The sequence below is a fragment of the Silurus meridionalis genome, chromosome 1 (genome assembly GCF_014805685.1).
Source record: "Silurus meridionalis isolate SWU-2019-XX chromosome 1, ASM1480568v1, whole genome shotgun sequence".
Lineage (NCBI taxonomy): Eukaryota > Metazoa > Chordata > Actinopteri > Siluriformes > Siluridae > Silurus > Silurus meridionalis.
The window spans coordinates 11,670,174-11,690,935 of NC_060884.1; the positions used below are offsets into that span (position 1 = coordinate 11,670,174).

Here is a 20,762-nt window from a genome sequence, read left to right on the forward strand (position 1 = left end):
TCATCATATCCTATCTTTCATAATATAGACAGGTATGAGAACTGTACAACGCAAGCCAGCTTCCTGCCAACTAAGGTCTTAGCCCATCCAGGGTGGAGGCCTTATTAGCCTCCCTGTCTGTCTGAAATAATATTTCCTCAATTGATAACCTCATACACCCAGCAGAGGAAAGAATTCACATCCCACTGATATCTTTGGCATACACTGTACAACGTGTCAAAATAAAATGGCATGTATGGAATGTCAAGTTGGACACAGCCTTTGTGGTAGGATATTTAGCTGTCTATCTACAGCAATGACATTTGCCTCAGTGTTGTCCATTACCATTAACCAGCCCATCCACATGGCTGACATTCAGTGTAAGTGGATACATTCTTGCCTGTGTTCCAAGCTAGTGTCCTGCCTTTTTTTTAGGAACCTTTCATTTACACTTCAACTGTATAAGCCATTTTCCCTTTAACTCATGCAAGGCCTGAAGGGATATGGAAACTTCAAAATGAGGTAGACCTCCAGATATGAGTATTTCTTCTGCTTTTAGAAAACTCAAATGCAATCAACTATATTGCATTAAGATTCATTTAAGATTTTTTTCCTTTTGATCATTTCAGCTCCCGAGTCATTATCTGGAGTTTTCCATGTTCTCCGTGTGCATGCTTGGGTTTCTCCTGGGTTCTACGCTGTGCTAAACAACCCCTGTGTGTAAATGAATGCGTGAATGTGTATCAGCAGTAGTCTGGCAGCCTGTCCTTGGTGATTTCTTCCACTGTGTTCAATGTTCTGTTTGAACCTGCACTAAATTGCCAAAAGTATTGGGTCACCTGGTCATACATATAGTATATGATTTTTGGAGCATTGCATTCCACAATTAGTCCAAATTTGCTCTTATAATTCCCTCCACTCTTCTGGGAAGCTGTTCCACTAGATTTTTGGAGTGTGCTTATGGATATTTGTGTTCATCAGCCACAAGGGTATTATGAAAGGCAGGTACTGATGTAGGTGAGGAGGTCTGGGGTGCAGTCAGCATTCCAATTCATCCCAAAGGTGTTAAGTAGGGATGAGATCAGAGCTCTATAGCAGGCAATGCTGGAACAGGTTTGGGTTTCCAAGTTTAAGCGAATGCAAAATATTATAGCGTATTTATAGACGTCCTATACAAATGAGTGCCTCCACCTTTGTCAGGTGACCCAATACTTTGGGCAATATAGTGTTTATACAGATTGAGTTTTAGTTAAAAAAAAAAAAAGTTAAAAAGTTGGCAAATGACAAGCGGTGTCCTCAAGTATGTGTGACCTTTTCTTTTTGCCGATTAAATGGTACATCACGTATGCTCACATTTTATCTGATGGTACAATTAGTCAAGCGACTGATTACTTTGTTAATGCATACACTATCGCCATTAACAGTAGCTATTAGTTATGCTCTGATGTATCAGTTGAGTATGGAACAAAATGTTCCATATGTACCGAATATTAAATTCAAGTTGTTTAAGTAGGCAAGGAGGTTAAATACAACTTTGAAATCAATACAGTATGTATGATCAATAACAACAGAAGTGTTTTGCATTATGCACAGTAGACTTCCTTACATTATAAGTAGACACCAGTTTCTGTTATTTTGGATAATTTTAACAAAACAATTAACCAGAATTAGTACGGATTGTTTCGTCCCCATAATCGATATTTAGGAGCATTTATTTAATTGTGTAATAATGTGTAAGTTAATTCAAAATGATTAACCAAGATGGCTTGTATGCCATACATAATAATTACAGCATAGTACATTGACATTGAAAAAAGGATTTTACACAAAACGTAATTGTCGGTTGCGACATGGGAGGTGCTGATGGTGAGTGTGTTACATTGAAGTAAACAACCTGTAGTTCGAGTGTGGGTGTACAAGTAAAGCTGTCCAGCTCAATGTCACTGATCTCTAATTAGCATTTACGTATGGTTGGATGAGTGGCACCAGAGTGAAGTGGCAGAAGGGCGCCAGGTCTACACTGCCCCTTTTGTTAAACACAAAAAGAGCAGGCACCAAATGAACGAATGCGACTCAGAAGGCTATGCAGTTTTACATCAATCAGCCTTGTTTGGCAGTGTACTACATGCCATGTTGATGAGGCAGTGAGTAGTTCAGTCTGTTTGCTTGTTTGGTTATGGGCCAAGCTATTAGCATGAGCAAGTGATGGGGCAGGCGGCTTCTGAATCGTCTTTGTTTCTGGTTTGTGTGAAAATACATTAAAGGTCACGGAAATCATGACTAATTCATTGGCTCACTTCGTGTTGTCCATTTTTGCCTCGTTTGCTTCGCTTGTAGGACATTAAGCCTATTTTTGCCTTTGTGATGTTGCCATGTTTTAGGAATAACTGTAAATGTGTCCAGCTGAATGCAAGTGGCCTGGAAAATAAAATAAATCCTTCACACGGTCTAAATCCTTTTTACATTTTCTGCTAGATATGCTTTTAAAAGCATTCTGAACTGTAACATTTCTCAAACAGTACAGTGTTAGGAAGCAGATAAAATGTAAAACATGTATTTGGTGGTCTTTATTTTTTACACTACAGTTTAAAGTATATATATTGTTTAATAGAATCGGTTTTAGGCATATTCAGCAGGTTTTCCTAATTGCCCTCACATATGGGTTCATGTAATTAGATTAGATTCAACTTTGTCATTGTGCAAGGTACAAGTAAAGGGCCAATGAAATGCCGTAGATAGTAAGGTAAATGGTCTGTTTGATGAATTTTTCTGGTTTTATTGTAAAGAGAGATTACTTATTATCTTTTTTTGTTCATTATAATAGTATTCAGATTCCCCTATTTCCTCCCCCAGTCATTATGGCTCATCCCTCTTATGAATATTCAATGAACTCTGTGCTTAATATGCATGAGTGGGTGTGTAAAAGCAGAATTGTGTTAGTGGTATAAAAGCATAAAAGGCAGGGAGAGCGGGAGAGGGCAGGAAATGACTGCACTTGCACACTTCAGTCTGTTTCACACAGAGAATACTGCAGCGTGGAGTGTGTGTAAATCTTCACTAGTGAGGGAGAGCGTGAGAGAGCAGCTCACAGGAAGGAGGGAGAGAGCATACAGAGTTACTGCTCTCTTCCGGAGAGAAGGCTGGATGGTGTGAACTCTTCATCATGGGATGCAGCCTCTGTACTTTACAGAAGCCAGCAGAGCGATACAAACTACTGTATGAAGTGTGCCGGGTAACTGACTTTCCTTCACTTGTGCATTTTTTATGAATATTTTGGATCTGTGCTAGATGATTGGGATGATTTGGAACTGTGGAAATCTTTCGCATAGAGTCATGTTTGTTGTTTCTTGTATGGACCTCGTGGAGATGATGTCAAATAGTTTATTATTTTATTATTCATGGTTGTGTAATGTCATCTGATGACTCTTGATATTACATGTCATTTTAAGATTCTGCTATTTGTGGATGTGGGTGCTAAATGCAGAATTTTGTGAACTCCGATTTAGCTGCAACCGGTTCTCTTGTAATATATAGATTCATGAGAATAATGGAGCCGTTTACAATATATTGTCTTATTCACGAATATAGAAATCATTAAAACACATACTTAAGGGCTTTTTTTTTTTTTTACTATTCTCCCTCCACCAAATAAGTTTTCTTCCTCTTTGTTTTTTTCATTGCTTTTTTTTTATTTACTTTTTTCAGGGCTCGTCTGTGTCCCATTCATTTTCAATCTCAAATTGTTCTTAGTTTACCGTTCTCATTTTTATATATTTTATATATAGACTCTTAGAATTTGTGTATTTTGAAATGAAAGTTAAACACAAAACAAATGTAACGAAAGAAATCTAGGTGTGTTCATGAAGGTTTTCAGTCAGCACATTTGCACATGAAGTATGGAAATGTTACTGTGTGCTCTTAATTATATTGTCGTATGATCTATGATGTTAGTTTTTGAATTTTGTTGTCTTGGGATGCTGAGATCTACTGTTGCAGATGGTAGCTGGGGATGTGAATGAGCCAGCAGGGGGCTGTGTTGAGCCTATTTGTTCAATTACTGACACGCACGCACACACACACACACACACACACACACACACACACACACACACACACACACACGTTGTGGCTTACTCTTACCGTAATTAGTAATGTAGCTAATTTATGTTATGCCTTTAGCCTTAACCCCAATAACAAAATAACTAAAACATTAAGCTAATAAATTATAAATAAAAGCACCAGTTGTTGATCCCATATGGAAACAGATGCTTGAAAATGTTCCCAAGAAATTGAGAAATAAGAAACTCCAGAAAGTGCATTGTATTAGCTACTTTATGTATTTTCTGTGCACAAAACACTGTGTTTCTCATTTGTAATAGCTCTGTATTTCTCTGCTGATATCAATGTTCTGTCTCTGTTCTGTCTGTAAGCTTTGCTTTGATCAAACCTAAGAGTGAGTGGTACTAACAGCCTTGTTTTAAATTGAGGTAAAAGTGTGTGTGTGTGTGTGTGTGTGTGTGTGTGTGTGTGTGTGTGTGTGTGTGTGTGTGTGTGTGTGTGTGTGTGTTCAGTGAATTTAGCTTTCAATCCAGAATTTTCAGTTACAAACAAAAAATGAAATATAGGGCCACCAGATTAGATCACATCCCTTTGTCCTATCTTTCCATTCTCTATAGAGACCTGTCAATTAGGTTTGATTGGCAGACTGTTAGCTAAGGGCGGCATGCTGTTAGTCTTATTGCCCCCTCGCCTTGCCAATTATTCCGAGCAGGTCTACCATCTGAGTGGACGGAGCTTCAGCACACAAAGGCAGGCGCCCATGTTTATCATCAAACTCTATTTATCACCCCTCCGATAAAGCATCCGGTGTGCCTTAAAATCTGCCCTTCAGCCTTCTCGTCAAATGATAAGTCAGGAGGAAGAAGTTTTTACCTCTATAAGTGTAGGGGATAAGCATTATCTCTGTGTGACATAGTCAAAGCCAAGTGACAAGCAGCGTGATTAAATTTCACCAATAAATGTTACCCATCGATGCATCAGATATTTTGTGCATCAGTCTGCTTCCATGACGGGTGATTTATGGTTCTTGTCCATGTGATATGAAACTCTTAATCAGATCATTTTGTAAATATTTAATTCTTAGACATGCAAAGAGCTGTTTGCGAAAGATATGGTTACTAAGAGATTTGTTTTTTGCCAACGTGTTATTCAGTAAGAGCGAGTAAACTCAAGTAAACACTGTTGGATTTTCTTTATTTTGCACGTTTTCCAAATTCACACCGCTTTTCTATCATCCAAGTAGGTGATGCTAGAATGTGCTTCCTCCAAGACACTTAAAGAAAGCCACCTCGTAGTCTTTGAGAAAAGCACTTACTGCCTTTCTCAGCATACATCAGCTCAGGCACACACAACAGAATAGTGTTACTCATGATTGACAGCAATGAGCAGCACCATCCTTTTTACCCAGAAGCACAACTCTTGATACCAGTAGCATCATTCAAGGTTCATGATCTATTAGTAGAGCATTTTTTTTTTGCAATCGCTGGAAAGCAGGCAATTTCTGAATATAGCTCAAGGTTTGATTGAATATAAAACTCCTTTAATCTCTTGTCAGCCATATTTCCCACAATATGCTCCATGGGTGGTTATGGTACTCGTAGTCCTGTGTGGAAATGTAGGACCTGGATTTTCTTTTGTTGAATAGTTCAATGGCACCAGATAGAGATCGCCTGAGCTTGAACGTGTCTGGTGAAGGAGGAGTGGGTGTGCTTGTGGGAGAATGGAGGGGTTACATGGAGGTCCAGACTCCAGTCTGGCCTCATCCTCAGATAATGCATTCACGATCCTATTCATTAGGGTGTTTGGCATCTTGCCGACCCCCAGGATTTTCTCCATCATTTTCTTCCTTCATGCACTTTCGTTTCTGTCTCGACAGTGTTTCTGAGTCAAACACAGACAGGAGAGAAAATATACTCCTCAGTGCCTTTGTATTGTACGCTTAGGCAAAGCTTAAACAATACTAGCTATATTGTTTGGGGGAGAAAAAAAAATATTTCTACCCACTGATTCCAGAAAATGTATCCTATATGGAAAAAAGTATATTAGTACTGTTTTTCCTGAAAGCATTCAAGGGGAGATAGGGGGAGAAGCCCAGACTAGGCACAGTGTGACTTTTTCTAGCTGTCATTGCAAAGAGTTGACCTCACTAAGTGCACCACAACCCCGTGCTGACAGCTTCAAAGCTGGAAGGCTATGCACCATGTGGAGATGCAAGTTTCTCCATTGGTGTTTGCCCTTAATCTGGACGGCTGAACCTGTGTTTGACTGTATATAGACCCAAAAGCAGCCGGTAATCGCCATGGCGCCTGTATTTATTTCGTCTCGTAGCTTTCACGCTGACTAGCTTGTTAGATTCTGTAATGATCTTGGCTTTATGGTGTATTCTCTGTCCCAGAGAGCTTCTGATGTGATTAAAACAAATTATCTTAAGGGAGAATAGAAAAGGGTAATTTTGTACGGAAATGAACGTAAATCCAATTACATCGCATGTAGAGATAAGGGTATATCTTGTGCGAGATAGAGGAGAGTGGGAAATAGATTTAGGATGTTACTCATGCAGATAATCTAATTAACTGTTAAGAATAGTATAAACATTTCTATGGAAACAGTGGTTTGTTTCTCGCTAATTAGGAACAGCAAGCTTAAGATTTTGTTATTGACTCTAATAGGACCGCGATCTTACAGTTAGGAACGTCCTTAGAGTGGAGTTTGGGTGTTCCTGAGGGTTGACGGAGACATAATGGTCAGATTGCGTTGAATGATTTGAGGAGAATCGGGAAATAGGCAGACACTAAGCCTAATCGGAAACAGATTGAGGCCACAGCGCCTCCACAGCTGTTTCGCACTGAAGCAGGTGGTCAGCAGTCACTAGGGACATATCAGTACACTCTGGACAAGCCGAGACAAAACAATCTCTCTCACATGACGAGATACACAAGTGACACGAACAAGAAACAGATACAATGCGATAGCTACAGACACGACATGTAGACAAAACAAGGGTACAGCATAACAAACAGGCACCAAAACACTGAATTTGAGAGAAGATTACCCATAACGGGGCTAATCAAGATGTAACATCATTCAAAGTTATCACACATGTAAGGTGACAGAAGTTGGGGTCAAATTAATGAAACCAATAAAAAAACAGTGTAACCCAATGAGTACTATTATATATAATAGAACATAAAAGGCAGATTGAAGAAAAAGTTGAGGTTATGCTTACACCAGGTATTACAAGCCAATACTGCTGTAATTTATATAAGATCAGATAAGAAACATATTAACAGGTAATGTATTATTGATTAAAAAAATAATAATTTATTTGATATTGTGTTCATTTGATAAGTATATTCAGTAGACTCGTTGTATGTGTATACTGTAAATGTATGAATATGCTGAAAATGCAAAATGTGCAAGGACTGCTAGTGCAGTATATAAAGGGAATGATTATTTTTACAATATTTACAATGGTATTATACTATAACCCGTTAGTTAAACCTAGTACTTTAGACTGAAATACAGTACAGATGTGGTGTTTTCTATGGACACACAGGAGCAGGTGTGAATGGGTCTTTTTTATAGCGGAAATGTTTGAACAGATGCTCACAAGCGCTTTGTTTTGATCCTCAAAAGTAACAAAGACATCAGGACAGATTAAATGTGCCGTCTGCTTTTCCTGGTGTATGCTGTAAAGTCTTTTGTTAGCATGTCTTTGTTCTTCCAGTTGTGTGATCAAAATACCATGATTGCAGTGTGTCATCCTTTTGGGTTTATTTTTCTCTTTTTTTTTTTTTATTTGTTTTTTTTTTTTTTTTTTATGAACAGTTCACATTCAGTGTACAATGGATAAATGAGTTCATTTGCGAACGCCTTTGTAGTAACACCTCCAATGTGTTCCTCTGGAGGCTTGTTATTACTGGTAAATGATGGGACATGATTAACGATATAAATTGCATGTGTGAACACATGTTCCGGAGGTGAAAAGCAGGCCATATCCCTAGTGTCCATGCAGAGTGATGAATAAAACATCTTGATAGAGAGGTCTAATCTCTTGTTAGAGCTGTGGGCCTCTTTTTTAAATGCAGATGATGGAGAGCCATTACTTCTCATTATTCCTCGTCAGCCCGAGTCCTCCCTCAGAGCCTAATCATTGCTATCCCTCAGTGCCGGACAGCTGATATTTAGGACATGCAATGGAGGCAGTGAAGCACCCAACTAAGATCATATTTCTTTTGCTTTTTCAGTAGGATCTTAAAAGTGTCATCTTCTAATGATAGTCTTTTGAGAAGATGGAATCTAATGCAGTTCATGTCAACTCCTTATTTCTGACCAATATACATATAGCACTATTCATTTTAAAGTCTGAAATTATGGATTGTGAATGAGCTCCATGTATATTTGGTGCTTCACAAAAAAAAAAAAAAAAAAAAAAAAGCAGTTAAACCATAGTAGCCAATAACAAATTAAAAAGTAGACTATTCTATAATTTTGTTTGAAATGTAATTTAATACAGTAATATGGGTTGTCTTAAAAATAAATAGTAGAATTGATTTAGATATTTCTTTTATTTTCTATTTTTATGTAACCTTTATTAAAACAAAAGTGTGCCCAGTGGCATAACTGCCTTTTCTTTATAAACACACGTCATCTCTCCTATTCATAAAGAATTTATGTTAATACACCTGGTGTTATGTATAAACTATAAACTAACTGTTAAATTAAATTTTTTCCCCCTTTTGGTAAAATCTTAATTTCCCCTTTGTATACACATTTGCACATTCTGTGTAACCTAGGAAATTGTGTTACTGTTGACTTGTTGAAAACTTTTCTTTTTTTGGAAACTCGAGGATATGACTGGTTACCAAAACTTGCTCAGGACAAGTATATGCATCCTTCATTTAAGTAGAAGTACAGATATTCATGTTGTAAAAAGTCTCTGGTAAAAGTTAAATCACTGCCTACACTTTTTCACTCACGTTAAAGTAAAGAAGTTTGGGCTCGGACTTGTATTTAAGTAAAAAGAAGCCTTTAATATGAACTGTTTGTGTCATTCTGGTAACTGGACCTCATCTCACATTAATTTATTGATACGAAAGAATTTCACACCCACCATATAGAACACAAGCAGAGAAAATATGATGGTGATTAAGAATGTCTGTTTTTAGTCATGTTTACATCGCTGACTCCCTCTATCTCATCCACGTTAGCTATATTCATTGTTAGCCTTGTAGGCTAGCCTATGTCGGTGATGAGTGATAGCCAGGAAATAATATACCAGCGGTAGGCTGAAAAAAGGCACGCAATTACAAGAAACAGGTTTATGGGCTGAAAACGGCGCACAATGAGATGAAAAAATATTAGTCATAATATTGGAAAAAATATTGGTCACATTAAAAATGTAGAGATATTTGTGTCAAATAAAAAGAAGAAAAAAGTCCAAAAATAAATAGTGAAGTACAAATACCAGAAAGTAAGTACAGTAACAAAGTGTTCATACTTCATTACTTCCCATCTCTGGACATATCACAGTGCTGTTAATTCAAATCACAGGACTTGTACTGTTTTTGTTTTGTTTTTAAAAAGAGAAAAAAAGATAGCATCATATAAAAGAGCAAACTTTACACGGACTGCTATGGTGGTCATGTTGCATGTTAATTTAGGACATTTCAGTAAAATGTGCTGTTATTTAACAAAAAATAAGTGTCTACCTTTGTATATTTAACATTAATGGAAGAAGTCTTATACTATATACTATATACTATACTTATACTATATGGCCAAATGTTTTGGACACAAACATTCCACCTATCTGTGCTTTTCGAATCCTATTCTATATTTAGTCCTTAATTTTTTGCAGTTATAATAACCTCTACTCTCCTGTGAAGCCTTCCACTCGTTTTTGCAGGGTGGCTATGAAGATGTGCTCATTCAGCCACAGGAGTATTAGTGAGTATGCATTGATGTCGGGTAAGAGCTTCTTGGGGAGCAGTCTGCATTCCAGTTCAGCCAACACTAAGGTGTTTTGTGAGGTAAAGGGCAGGCCGCTGAGGGCACTCAAGGGCGCTCATGCCAACTTTGTGGCCCCGGTAATAAAGGTGTGTAAGGTGCCGACAAGTTTTTCGCCATTATAGTGTATAACAAGTTGTGATTGTGATTCTGTTACAAAAATTCATTGCACATTATAGTCTAAACTGTAGTTAAAGCTAAATGTATAGGGTTATTTATGTCTGTACATTTGAGATTCACCAACAGCTGGGTAGCAAATTCCTTGTGTGTGTCAACACACTTGACCAATAAACCTGATTCTGATGAATGCCCCCGCTTGTTCTTTGTGAATAGTGTATTCCGTTCATCAATCTAGCAAAATGAGAAACCGTTGTTAATTAACGATGATGTAAGTGCAAGCTTCTGCCCTTTTCTCATCATTACTGGCAAGATGAATCAATCCTTTTCCCTGCATTTACCTTTAAGACATCAATCAGGCAGCGTTTAAATGCAGAAATGCTTCAGTTTAACTAAATAAAATACAATATAACTCAGTGCAACACTTTATTATCTCTCATTACCTTCTAGCAGCTTGAATAACTTATCCACTCACAGAAAACCTCAGGGCTCAATGGCACCTCATACACCGTGAAAGGGAGATGAAATAAATGATGGGAATTTAACCGCTTTCAGCCGATCGGGATAAGCAGGCATTTTTAGTTTCACGTCTCTCGTGTCGTCAGCCCGTCTTTTCGACTCCAGTGATGTTTTTCTATAATGATTGACCCACTTATCAACATTTCATCACAAGTAACACTTTTCCATAAAAGTATTCGAAATACAAATCAGAGATCATTGAGAGCCATCTATGCTTCTAGGTAAATTTGCATTAATAGATATTGGCATGTGTAGGCTGGTATCATGATGCATCCGTTCCACTTAGTATTTGACATCATGTGCTAATTTTGGCTCATCTGAGCGTGGGAAAAAGTTTGTTTTCCACCTGAAGCAGTTCTTATTAAGCTGTGCAGAATGCCAAAAAGAGCTTGGAGGAAGTGACCATTTTCCTTTTATCGTTCTCCTCTGGAAAATGCAATGTCCCATGCTTAAACAAGATTAGGTAGAAATAAATAATGCCGTATTTTTCCAAGCAGCTTATGCCCATCACAAGCGTCCTGTCTTCGCTTCCTAATCCACATCAAGAATGCATGCCATCGGAGAAGAAAAGTTGCTTGGTCTCACGGCATCCAAAAGAAGCTCCCATTGCCACCATTAGGCATAAAAGAAGTAAAACACCAACACCAGTTCTGCTGGGTTTATTCTTGTGACCAGACTACTAAACATGTACGAAAGGGAGGATTAACACACGTGGTCAGATCTCCTAGTAATTGGGATTTTTGCCAATCCATTTCACTCTTCGCCTTCTTCTCTTCTCTTATGGTTGAAGAATGTGATTGTTACTATCTTAAGATTGGTATATTAAAGCTTTGGTTTGGAAAAGTTGACATACTGCCACATTTTCCCAAGGACTAGCTGGGATCACAGCGTGTGCAGAATGAATCAGTGCACTGATCAATACTAACAGCCTATTGCTAACAGTCTATTTACTCAAAACACCTCATGGAATGTAAAATCACACTGCTGATTCTGTTCATACAAAGTCTGCCTCATGCTAAGCACTCAAAATGCAAAGCAGTGGTTTATTGCTCATTATTATTGCTCATCATTATTGCTCATTATTATTCCAGGCAAAGAGTGCGCGCTGAGGCCTCCTGCCATTAACAAGGACTCGGCTGAATATTAACATTTACCCAGCTGTCTGATTTAACATAAAATCCTTGAAGGCATTCATTGCCTTAGACATGTAAGATTGCACAAAATGTCAAAACGTAGAATTTCTTTTTTTTTCCCCGTAATCATTTTTGAGCAGTTTGTCAGAACATTTCTGTTCACTGGCATTGACTTAATGAAAGGCTATTGGAGCCGTGATGTCACTAGTGTCTTACAGGGGTGAACATTTCTGTAGTTCATCAGGGGGAAGAGTGTTGGTTCACAGAGTTGCTAAAGGCTACCACTCCCAGCCATTGTAGGCTGTGTCAAAGGTGAGATTGTTGAAAAGGAGTTCTGGTGGAGTGAATCCCCTGGTGGGGAGCTGGATAAGGGAGGATCCTGGGTGTAGAGCTCAGGCTGCATGGCCAGTGCTTTGTCTCAGGGGTCATGGGCTCAAGAGGGGAAAGAGATTCCTGGGGAGATCTTGCAGGAAGCTGAGCACAGTGAGTGGAGCGTTGTTTTTTTTTTTTTTTTTACTCAAAAATTCTTGGATGAAATAAAAGCCCAAAGGAGGATGTTGAAAAGTGGATAGAAGGAAAAAAGGTTCAGAGTAATTCTCATGCAATAAACGAAAGTCAGATTTCTAGTGGAATTTCTCCTGCAAATTACTGTATTATTCAAACTTTTCACTTTCTTTTGGAAAAAAATTGTTATGGATTTGCTTTTTTGTGTAAGTAAAGAAATTATTTGGTTCGGGAATTACTCTTATGGTTGTGATTTTCTTCAAAATAGTCTTTTCTGACTTAAAAATTTTTTTACAGGGAGCTCATTTCAGATCCAGTTTGCCTTCAAGATAGGATTAGAGTAAATCCTTTTCTGGTTATAAGTGCTTGAGTAACCGTCGTTCTGCCAGCCATATATCTTTATCAACGTCTTTTAGATATCTCCTTAATGTTTTAAGTGGGCAAGCTCACGGATACAACAGCGATCAGATGCCTTCATGGCTTTCATGCAGAAATCTTTTTTTATGACTGGTGTCAGATGCAATGTGCATTTATGCTCATCAGAATTCTAATGTTGTGCAGTCCAGAAACACTGAATATTACTATCTTATATTAGCGTCAAGGTAAATCTGAGAAAAGGTTTATTGCATGTCCGTTTCTTAAGAATCCACATCAGTCTCATCATCCCTGGAATGTGCATTTGTGCTTTGCTCAGAGGTAAAACTATGTGTGAATGTGTAAATTCCCTAGGCGCAAGATCCTATCGAAGCTGTCTCTCATCCAGGAATCACATATGAACACATTGGGATTGCTGTGGCTGGTAAAGCGTTGAGGGAGATGCTCTGTTAGTGCTGTGAGAAAAGAGCCAGCTGACCCTAGGTGTAATATCCAGTTAGTAGTAGTAACTTAATTTAACTAGCTACGATACTCTTTCAGTCGAAAAAAAAAAACCAGAAATATTTCTGTATTTATATCTGGTATCGGGCTGATTCACAGCCTAAAATAACGTACAGTATGTTAGGGTATATTACTATTATATTAGCTCACTGTGTAAGGTGGACTGTATTCTGAATATTCATGAAAAATGTATTAAATTCATTTGGTATTGCTTTAATATAATACTTTTTTTTTTTCTAGTGCTACTTAAAAAAAACTTTATTTCGGCTTCTCCCATCAGGGGTCGCCACAGCAGATCACCCGCATGTTTGATTTGGCACGTGTTTTTTACGCTGGATGCCCTTCCTAACGCAACCCTCCCCATTTATCTGGGCTTGGGACCGGCACTGAGAGTGACTGTGGTTGGTTCCCTGACCGGGGATCGAACCCGGGCCGCAGCGGTGAGAGCGCTGCATCCTAAACACTAGACCACCAGGGACCCTTCCTAGTGCTACTTACTACTTAGATTAATGCATCAATAGCACTCATATCAGTAACATTAAGATGTGATCTATAGTAGCAGTATTACTGTTCATTATGAAATTCCGGAGTAAGAACGGGAGCTTTGAGGAAGGATTTGGACTGTAGTTCATGTCAACAGTCTGCTACAATGACTCAGGACTACAGTTTGCTTCTGATCACAATCACTGTAACCCGCAACATCGTATATCTGCAATAAATGGATATTCGGTGCAACCCAGGTGAGGATGGGTTTCCTCTTGAGTCTGGTTCCTCTCAAGGTTTCTTCCTTATGCCATCTCGGGGAGTATTTCCTTGCCACAGTCGCCATCAGCATCCTCATCAGGGACAAACTTACTTATAAAGAACATATTAATTTTTTATTACTACATTATCTGTGTAAAGCTGCTTTGAGACAATGTTCATTTTTAAAAACACTATACAAATAAAAATGAATTGAAAATAATATGCAGTACTTGTATAGCTTTACTGGCATTGCCTTTCAAGCACCACTATCGTAAGGACACCTTTCGAAGATTGTTTATTTGTTTACAGCTATATTGTTTCTAGTGTAATTTCTAGTTTTTTAATTACCTGACAAGTAGGCTTCCCTGTTTATGTCTTGATGCACCTAAAAAATGCATCAGATCCTGCTGTTTCCGATTAGTTAATCAGTCCTTTTGGCAACCCACTGACAAGTCAAATAAAAAATAAAAAAGTCTCTTTGCACATCCTACTTTTGTAATTAACTCTCTCCGCCCTGCTATTGGCGTGATGCGGTTTTCATCGCTGCAGGTTAACACGCTGCCCCCACTTAATCTCCCAGGGTGGTGCCGTATTTCACTGGCCCTAAAATTGCTCCGCTAAAGGAATCTGTTTCTCGATACACCCCCACTCTCTTTATTCACAATCTGGTTTCCCAAAGAGCCATGATTAATTAAGAAGGGGCTCGTTCTAATTAACTTTTCCATTCTGCTGCATTTGTCTCTGACCCTGAAAAGAAGAAACGTGAGTTTATTACAATTCATCTTCAGTGATGTAGAGACGGATGAAAATGGTCAATCTGTGCAGCCATGTGATATGCAAATACTATACAAAGACATTCTATGGATTTTCCAGCTGTTTTTCTTTGGTACTCGTTTCTCTTGAGCTGTAACAGACCCTGTTGATGGAGCCATTTATACAGCTAAGAAGTTTCTTCTCGCTTTGTGAATGTTAACACAGGCTTTATAATATTCTAATAATGATCCTTAAATTAAGGGTTGTTTTTTTTTGGGGTTGTTTTTTTTAAATAAACCATATAATGGTAAACGACAGTTCGGCTCTAACAGACTTTCTCCCTGTTTCTAGGTAAATGGCAAAGACCTTTCCAATGCTACTCATGAGCAGGCAGTAGAGGCCTTCCGCACAGCCAAAGAGCCCATCATGGTGCATGTGTTGCGCAGGGCACCGAAGCCCAAGTTGGCAGGATCTGATTTGGATGCACAGATGACGGACATCAGCACGCAGACAGACATCACCTTCCAGCACATTATGGCCCTCAGCAAGCTGCCTGCCGCGACACTTCCTGTACTTGATCAGTACATGCTACCTGAAGGGTGAGCGCCATCTTTTTTTCGCAGACTGGGCACTTGCACAGACTTACGACAGCGTTTTAGTGCCACGTAAACAAACAAAAAAACAAAGATAACTAGTATAATGTGGCAGCAATATAAGAATAAAGTCAAAATTATGAGAATAAAGTCATAGCAGAACAGGCTGAAGAACTGGTATCTTCCTCTTGAGAGACACCTCTCCTCTTCAAATAGCAGGCAGATGTAACGATATCCTTGGGATTGACCGCTGGTCGCTATTTCAGGCTGCCCAGAAGAGGCAGTTTTAGTCTGATATCGATGGTTACATATGCGTGCTGTTCGAAGAGGATATGCTGTTTCTCATGCGGGCGAAACACGGCGGGGGTTACACCAGATTCAGTGACCATCGTATTTTGTGACCTAAGAGGGCGCTATTGCTCAAATATGTAAATGAGTTTTTTCTGTACAGTTTAGTTCGATACATTTTGATTCTGAAATTGCAATATCTGTGAAAACTAAACCCATGTAATGCATGTGATTGCCATATTGCATGAAAATGCAAAAACAAATTTATATACATTAAAAATTTCAAAATGACTTTAAAATACTTTTTTTGTTTGTTTTAGTTTGAAATTAAAAGTTTCATTGTTTAGTTGTTTTCTCTGGCCTGAATCTTCTTCTCGCCCTCGCTGTTTTCTGTTAGAAAAAAAAAAAAAGAATTAAAAAATGTTTTCGGTTTTCTTTCTGCGACTTTATTTCTCGCAATTCTCATATTGCTCATTTGAGTGCCATAGTCTCTGAAATCTCTGCCTCAGATTTTCTCAGTTTTGGAGACTGAGATTCAATTTTAAATTTGACACATGATTTAGGAGACACACATACCTGCTGAAAAATGTATAAACATTTTTCTTTTTCTGATTTTCTCCATTTAACTACCTTTAGCTAAAGAGTTTTACATAAACGCTTGTGAGTAAATAAGTCTGTATCTGTGGGTCTGCTACTGAAGCTGAAGTATTTTTAGTATTTAGTTTAGTCTGCTGAAATACTTTGCTGGATTCTCAGTCTAAAAAAACTCCTGGCCTATAAGATAAAGTGCTGTTCCAAAGTAAATAAACTTCAAAATGAATGAATCAATATTTCAAATACATAAAGCTGTGAGCTACTCTTGCCAATAGACATAAACATACTTCTGAGCATACTTATACTTTACAAGGTTCAAGGTTTTTCAAACCTATTTTATTAGTTGTTTAGTACAAACACACATTCTTTTAAAACTTATTAAAATGTATTATATTCAAATACACATTCCAGTTTACTCCAATATATTGAGTAGATTGGCAGGAACACAACGTCAAACTTTCAAATGGTTGATTTGTGTAGCTGTAGGGATCAGCAATGGGAGAAATGTTAGGCAAAGAAGCGCCTAAGTTCCATTACTTCACTCAGGTCTTCATTAGCACCAGAAACCTGTCAGGACATCTGTGGATTTAAAGTTCATTTCAGTTTGCATTTTCCCCGAACAATCCTGGCATTTTCATCTTGAAATATGTCCGTGCCATCAGGGAAGAAAAATCCTTTAACCTGGTTATTCAGTATATTCAGGTTGTCAGCTGACCTCATTCTTTGGGCACATAACGTTGCTGAACCTAGACCTGACCAACTGCAGAAACCCCAGATCATAGCACTGCCCCCACAGGCTTGTACGGTAGGCACTAGGCATGATGGGTGCATCAGTTCATCCGCTGCTCTTCTTACCTTTATGCGCCCATCACTTTGGACCTTCTTGCATTGCTCCTTCACATTGTGCGTGAGGAAATGCTCTTACTTTCACTATTAAACATAGCCGTGAGTTCTACTGTTGTTGTTTTTACGATTTTATTGCCCCAAACGTTTAAGTGATCGCCGATCACGATCATTCAAGATTATTTTCCGACCGCATTTCTTCCTCGAAGATGATGGTTCCCCACTATACTTCCAGTTCTTAACCCAATTTTAGTAGTTTCAGTAATCTCCTTAGATGTTTTCTTTGCTTGATGCATGCCAGTAATTTGACCCTTCTGAAACACGACCACGATCACAGGATGCGTCTTCCAACATGGTTATTTAAGAAATGAGATGCTATTTACTGCATGATTTAGGGTTAAATAACTTGTTGCCAGCTGAAACATAATCATCCATTCAGTAAATATCCGATGGGAGGCTCTTACCTATTTGCATAGTTAAATCCAGGTGGTGACTTTATTTTTTTGGATGGGCAGTGTATTTTTAGCATAACAAGGGCCTTTTTAAGAAATGTATTTTATAAGCTGTTTAATGATAGCGGTATTATTTTTATAGGCACTCTCCCGGGCATGAGTATTTCGACCCGAATGATTACCTAGAGACCATGCAGCAGGATATGGAAAGAGAAGAACTTGAGTATGAGGTAACACACACACACACACACACACCTGACATAGTCTTTAATTTTTCGATTTGTTACTTTTATTTCTTCTCCAATCTCTCTTTCTCTATCTCGCTCTCTCGTTTTCCCACTCTAGCTCTTCCCCTAAATATAAATGAAGATACATTTCTAATGCGCTGTCACTGTAGCCTATAACAGCACAGCGCAAAGCCTGACTGTCTCCAGCGCAATAGCATTAAGGTTTACTCGGTGTACTCTCCTGCAGTTGATCCATTCTGTTGACAAACCCAGTTTATTCGAACACTGATCTGGTCAGTCCCATTGACTACGTCACATCGTGCGAGTTCATTTCCAAATATCACTGAATTCTAGGACTCTGAACTGAAGTAAGTCAGTGGAAAGGTTATAATTACGAGTAGGAGACAGAATCTGTGATGAAGTGAGTTGGGTCATCTGCGTATTACTAATGAGGTCAAGTTCAGTTTTTTTTTTCCGAACAGATGTTCAGCACAAAGTTCTGCTTTGACCTTTCACTGGCTTTGAAGACTGTTCATATGTCATCATGGGGCCACAGAAACGCATGACTGATTAATAGAATGCCAAAGCAACGTTGGCCCTTTTTCTCACAAACAATAAATAGTCCTTTCCCTAATGATCTGTCCTTCAGCTGCAATGTAGGGATAAAAGAGGGGCAGTGTCAGTGTCAGTGCATAGTGGAGAAAACCATATTCCGTCATGGTTTTCTTTATGTATATTTCCACACATCATACACAATTTATTAAACTGGATAAGAAGAAATGTATTCACTGGCAATAACATTTACACAAAAAAAAATGTTTTGTAGTTTGTAAAACCTTAAAGCTTATAAGGCGGCTTATCAATGTGTCCCCCATATAAGATCGGCTTCAACTCTTATAACTGAAAATAAGTTGCTACGGTGTTACTTATAGATTATGTTGTTGAGTTTAAATTGCTTATTCATTTCATTTGAACACAAATTTTATGAGAGTTTGGGCCAATGGCTCAGCATAAAAGAAATGCCACAAAATAAGAGGGGAATTAGTTTCTGCATTGAATTCAGCTCCTACCACATTTCTTTAGTTTATGATATTTTTAATTGCTGTTCACTCTGTAGTTTACAGGTAAATGTCAATGTATCAACCTAAACACTGAAGTGTGTAGAAAGTCAGTGTTGTAGTAAATCTGGGGTGAATTTTTGGTTCGGTTTTGGCCTGCGAAATCATTCACACTCAACTTGACACACACAGATTGATAAATGGGGCCAATTGCTGGCAGGATTTACATGCTTTAACCATGCTGTACTAATATATCATGCTGAAAAAGTATGATCAAACACTGCCAGTGTAAAATACAGCTAGGAAAGATCCATTAAAGAGCAAGGCATCTAATCAGCTCAAGTGTTTTCAGTGGAAATTGAGGCTGAACTGGTGAGGCCGAGGAGATTGAAGGAGATTTGGGTAGTCAGCCGTTCGATCCGTCTCCTCTCTTGGAAATAGCAATCTGTATTTTACAGATTACAGGTGTTGACAAGTGATAAACGAGGCTCGACTCCAGCGCCTGCCTGAGCTCTTCGTTCATCCTGTCAGCCCTGACTCTGAAAAATAAATGGCTGCAATCCACTTAAAAGCCTGTGAGACAGATAAGAGGGGCCTTGTCTGTGTTGTTCTGCTGATGTATATCTGCCTGGTATTGCTGGTAATGTACTATATATGCTAATGTGTTATATATATATAGACACATTCAAGAACAACGTATGTTCTTTGCAGGAAGTGGATTTGTACAGGACAAATATCCAGGACAAGCTGGGCTTAACCGTGTGCTACAGGACTGACGATGAGGACGAAACCGGTATATACGTCAGTGAGGTGCGCACCAAATCTCTCCTTTTTTTCAGATTGTTTTCATTTTCTATTCGTAGACATACTATTTAAATCACATTGGATGTTTTTGTATGATTGTATTATTATTATTGTTATTATTATTATTATTATTATTAATATTATTTTCAAATATCATTATTTCTGGAATTACATTTCGAATGTCTGCAAAGTTTCCAGTTGAAATCAGTTGATCCATTATATGATGATATAAACCTGAAACACCAATAATTGCAGTTTGGGTTAGAAAGCTGGCTAGTGCTAAAGAGAGGCCTATTTTTATTCGCTTTGACAGATTGATCCAAACAGCATTGCTGCAAGAGATGGCCGAATTAGGGAAGGAGACAGAATCATCCAGGTGTGTATTGGGCTGAAACTCAGTTTAACACATCTGCAGTTATCTTTCCGCTACAAGATAAGTTGTACTTTCGTCCATTACTCAGATCAATGGCATCGAGGTGCAGAATCGGGAGGAGGCGGTGGCTCTGCTCACCAGTGAAGAGAACCGGAATGTATGTCTGCTGGTGGCTCGACCAGAGATACAGGTACATAAGCACTTTTAAAGCACTTTCAAACACTGCTCCCACCATTACTGAGAAAGTATGTGAAGGATTAAGCATAGACTTCTTCTCATCTGTAGGTCTGAGTAGGACGATTATATCTGTATATTATAGTGATATTGTAATAGATGATTTTGCAATACACTTTTCTGAGATTTGTGTACTGATGTATTTCTATTTAGTTTTTAATCATTATAAATTATTTATATTAAATTATACTGATTGTAGTAGTCGCCTATTTTACGAATGTTTAGCAGAAAGGTTGTTAGCTAAATTATATATTACTATATGTATTGTGTATATGTATTTCCCCGATTTGAGAAATTAATTAATTAATTAATTAGTTAATTATTTATTAATTTCCAGGGCATTTATACCGGGGGGGGGGGGGGGGGGTTTAAAAATGACCAAACTGTCACTTTAATGGATCATGGTTTTTCATGACTAAAAAATATTTTACAATAGAATGTTGGAATGAAACTGTTACAGCATGTGTTAAAGAGGGAATAAAGAGGAAATGTGTTAAAGTGCAGTAAATCAGGGATGAACAAATGTTTTGTGACTGGCAATTAAACATTCTGGGTGTGAGTTCTGAAATTCCTTCTCCCATTAACTCCCCCATATGAATGTCT

The 20,762-nt window shown here is 38.2% G+C and overlaps 1 protein-coding gene across 3 annotated transcripts in view; it reads left to right on the forward strand.

The window, feature by feature from the left end:
* pdzrn3b (PDZ domain containing RING finger 3b) overlaps positions 1 to 20,762 on the forward strand; it is an 83,034-nt gene that overhangs the window by 58,828 nt on the left and 3,444 nt on the right. For 2 of the 3 annotated variants that reach the window (XM_046855105.1, XM_046855098.1), the window contains exons 4-8: positions 15,045 to 15,292; positions 17,606 to 17,693; positions 19,460 to 19,558; positions 19,866 to 19,928; positions 20,014 to 20,115. In XM_046855105.1, the coding sequence (XP_046711061.1) occupies positions 15,045 to 15,292; positions 17,606 to 17,693; positions 19,460 to 19,558; positions 19,866 to 19,928; positions 20,014 to 20,115 (600 nt within the window). Of the gene's footprint in view, positions 1 to 2,966; positions 3,212 to 15,044; positions 15,293 to 17,605; positions 17,694 to 19,459; positions 19,559 to 19,865; positions 19,929 to 20,013; positions 20,116 to 20,762 lie in introns of those variants that run through there. The other variant, XM_046855113.1, reaches the window with a different exon arrangement.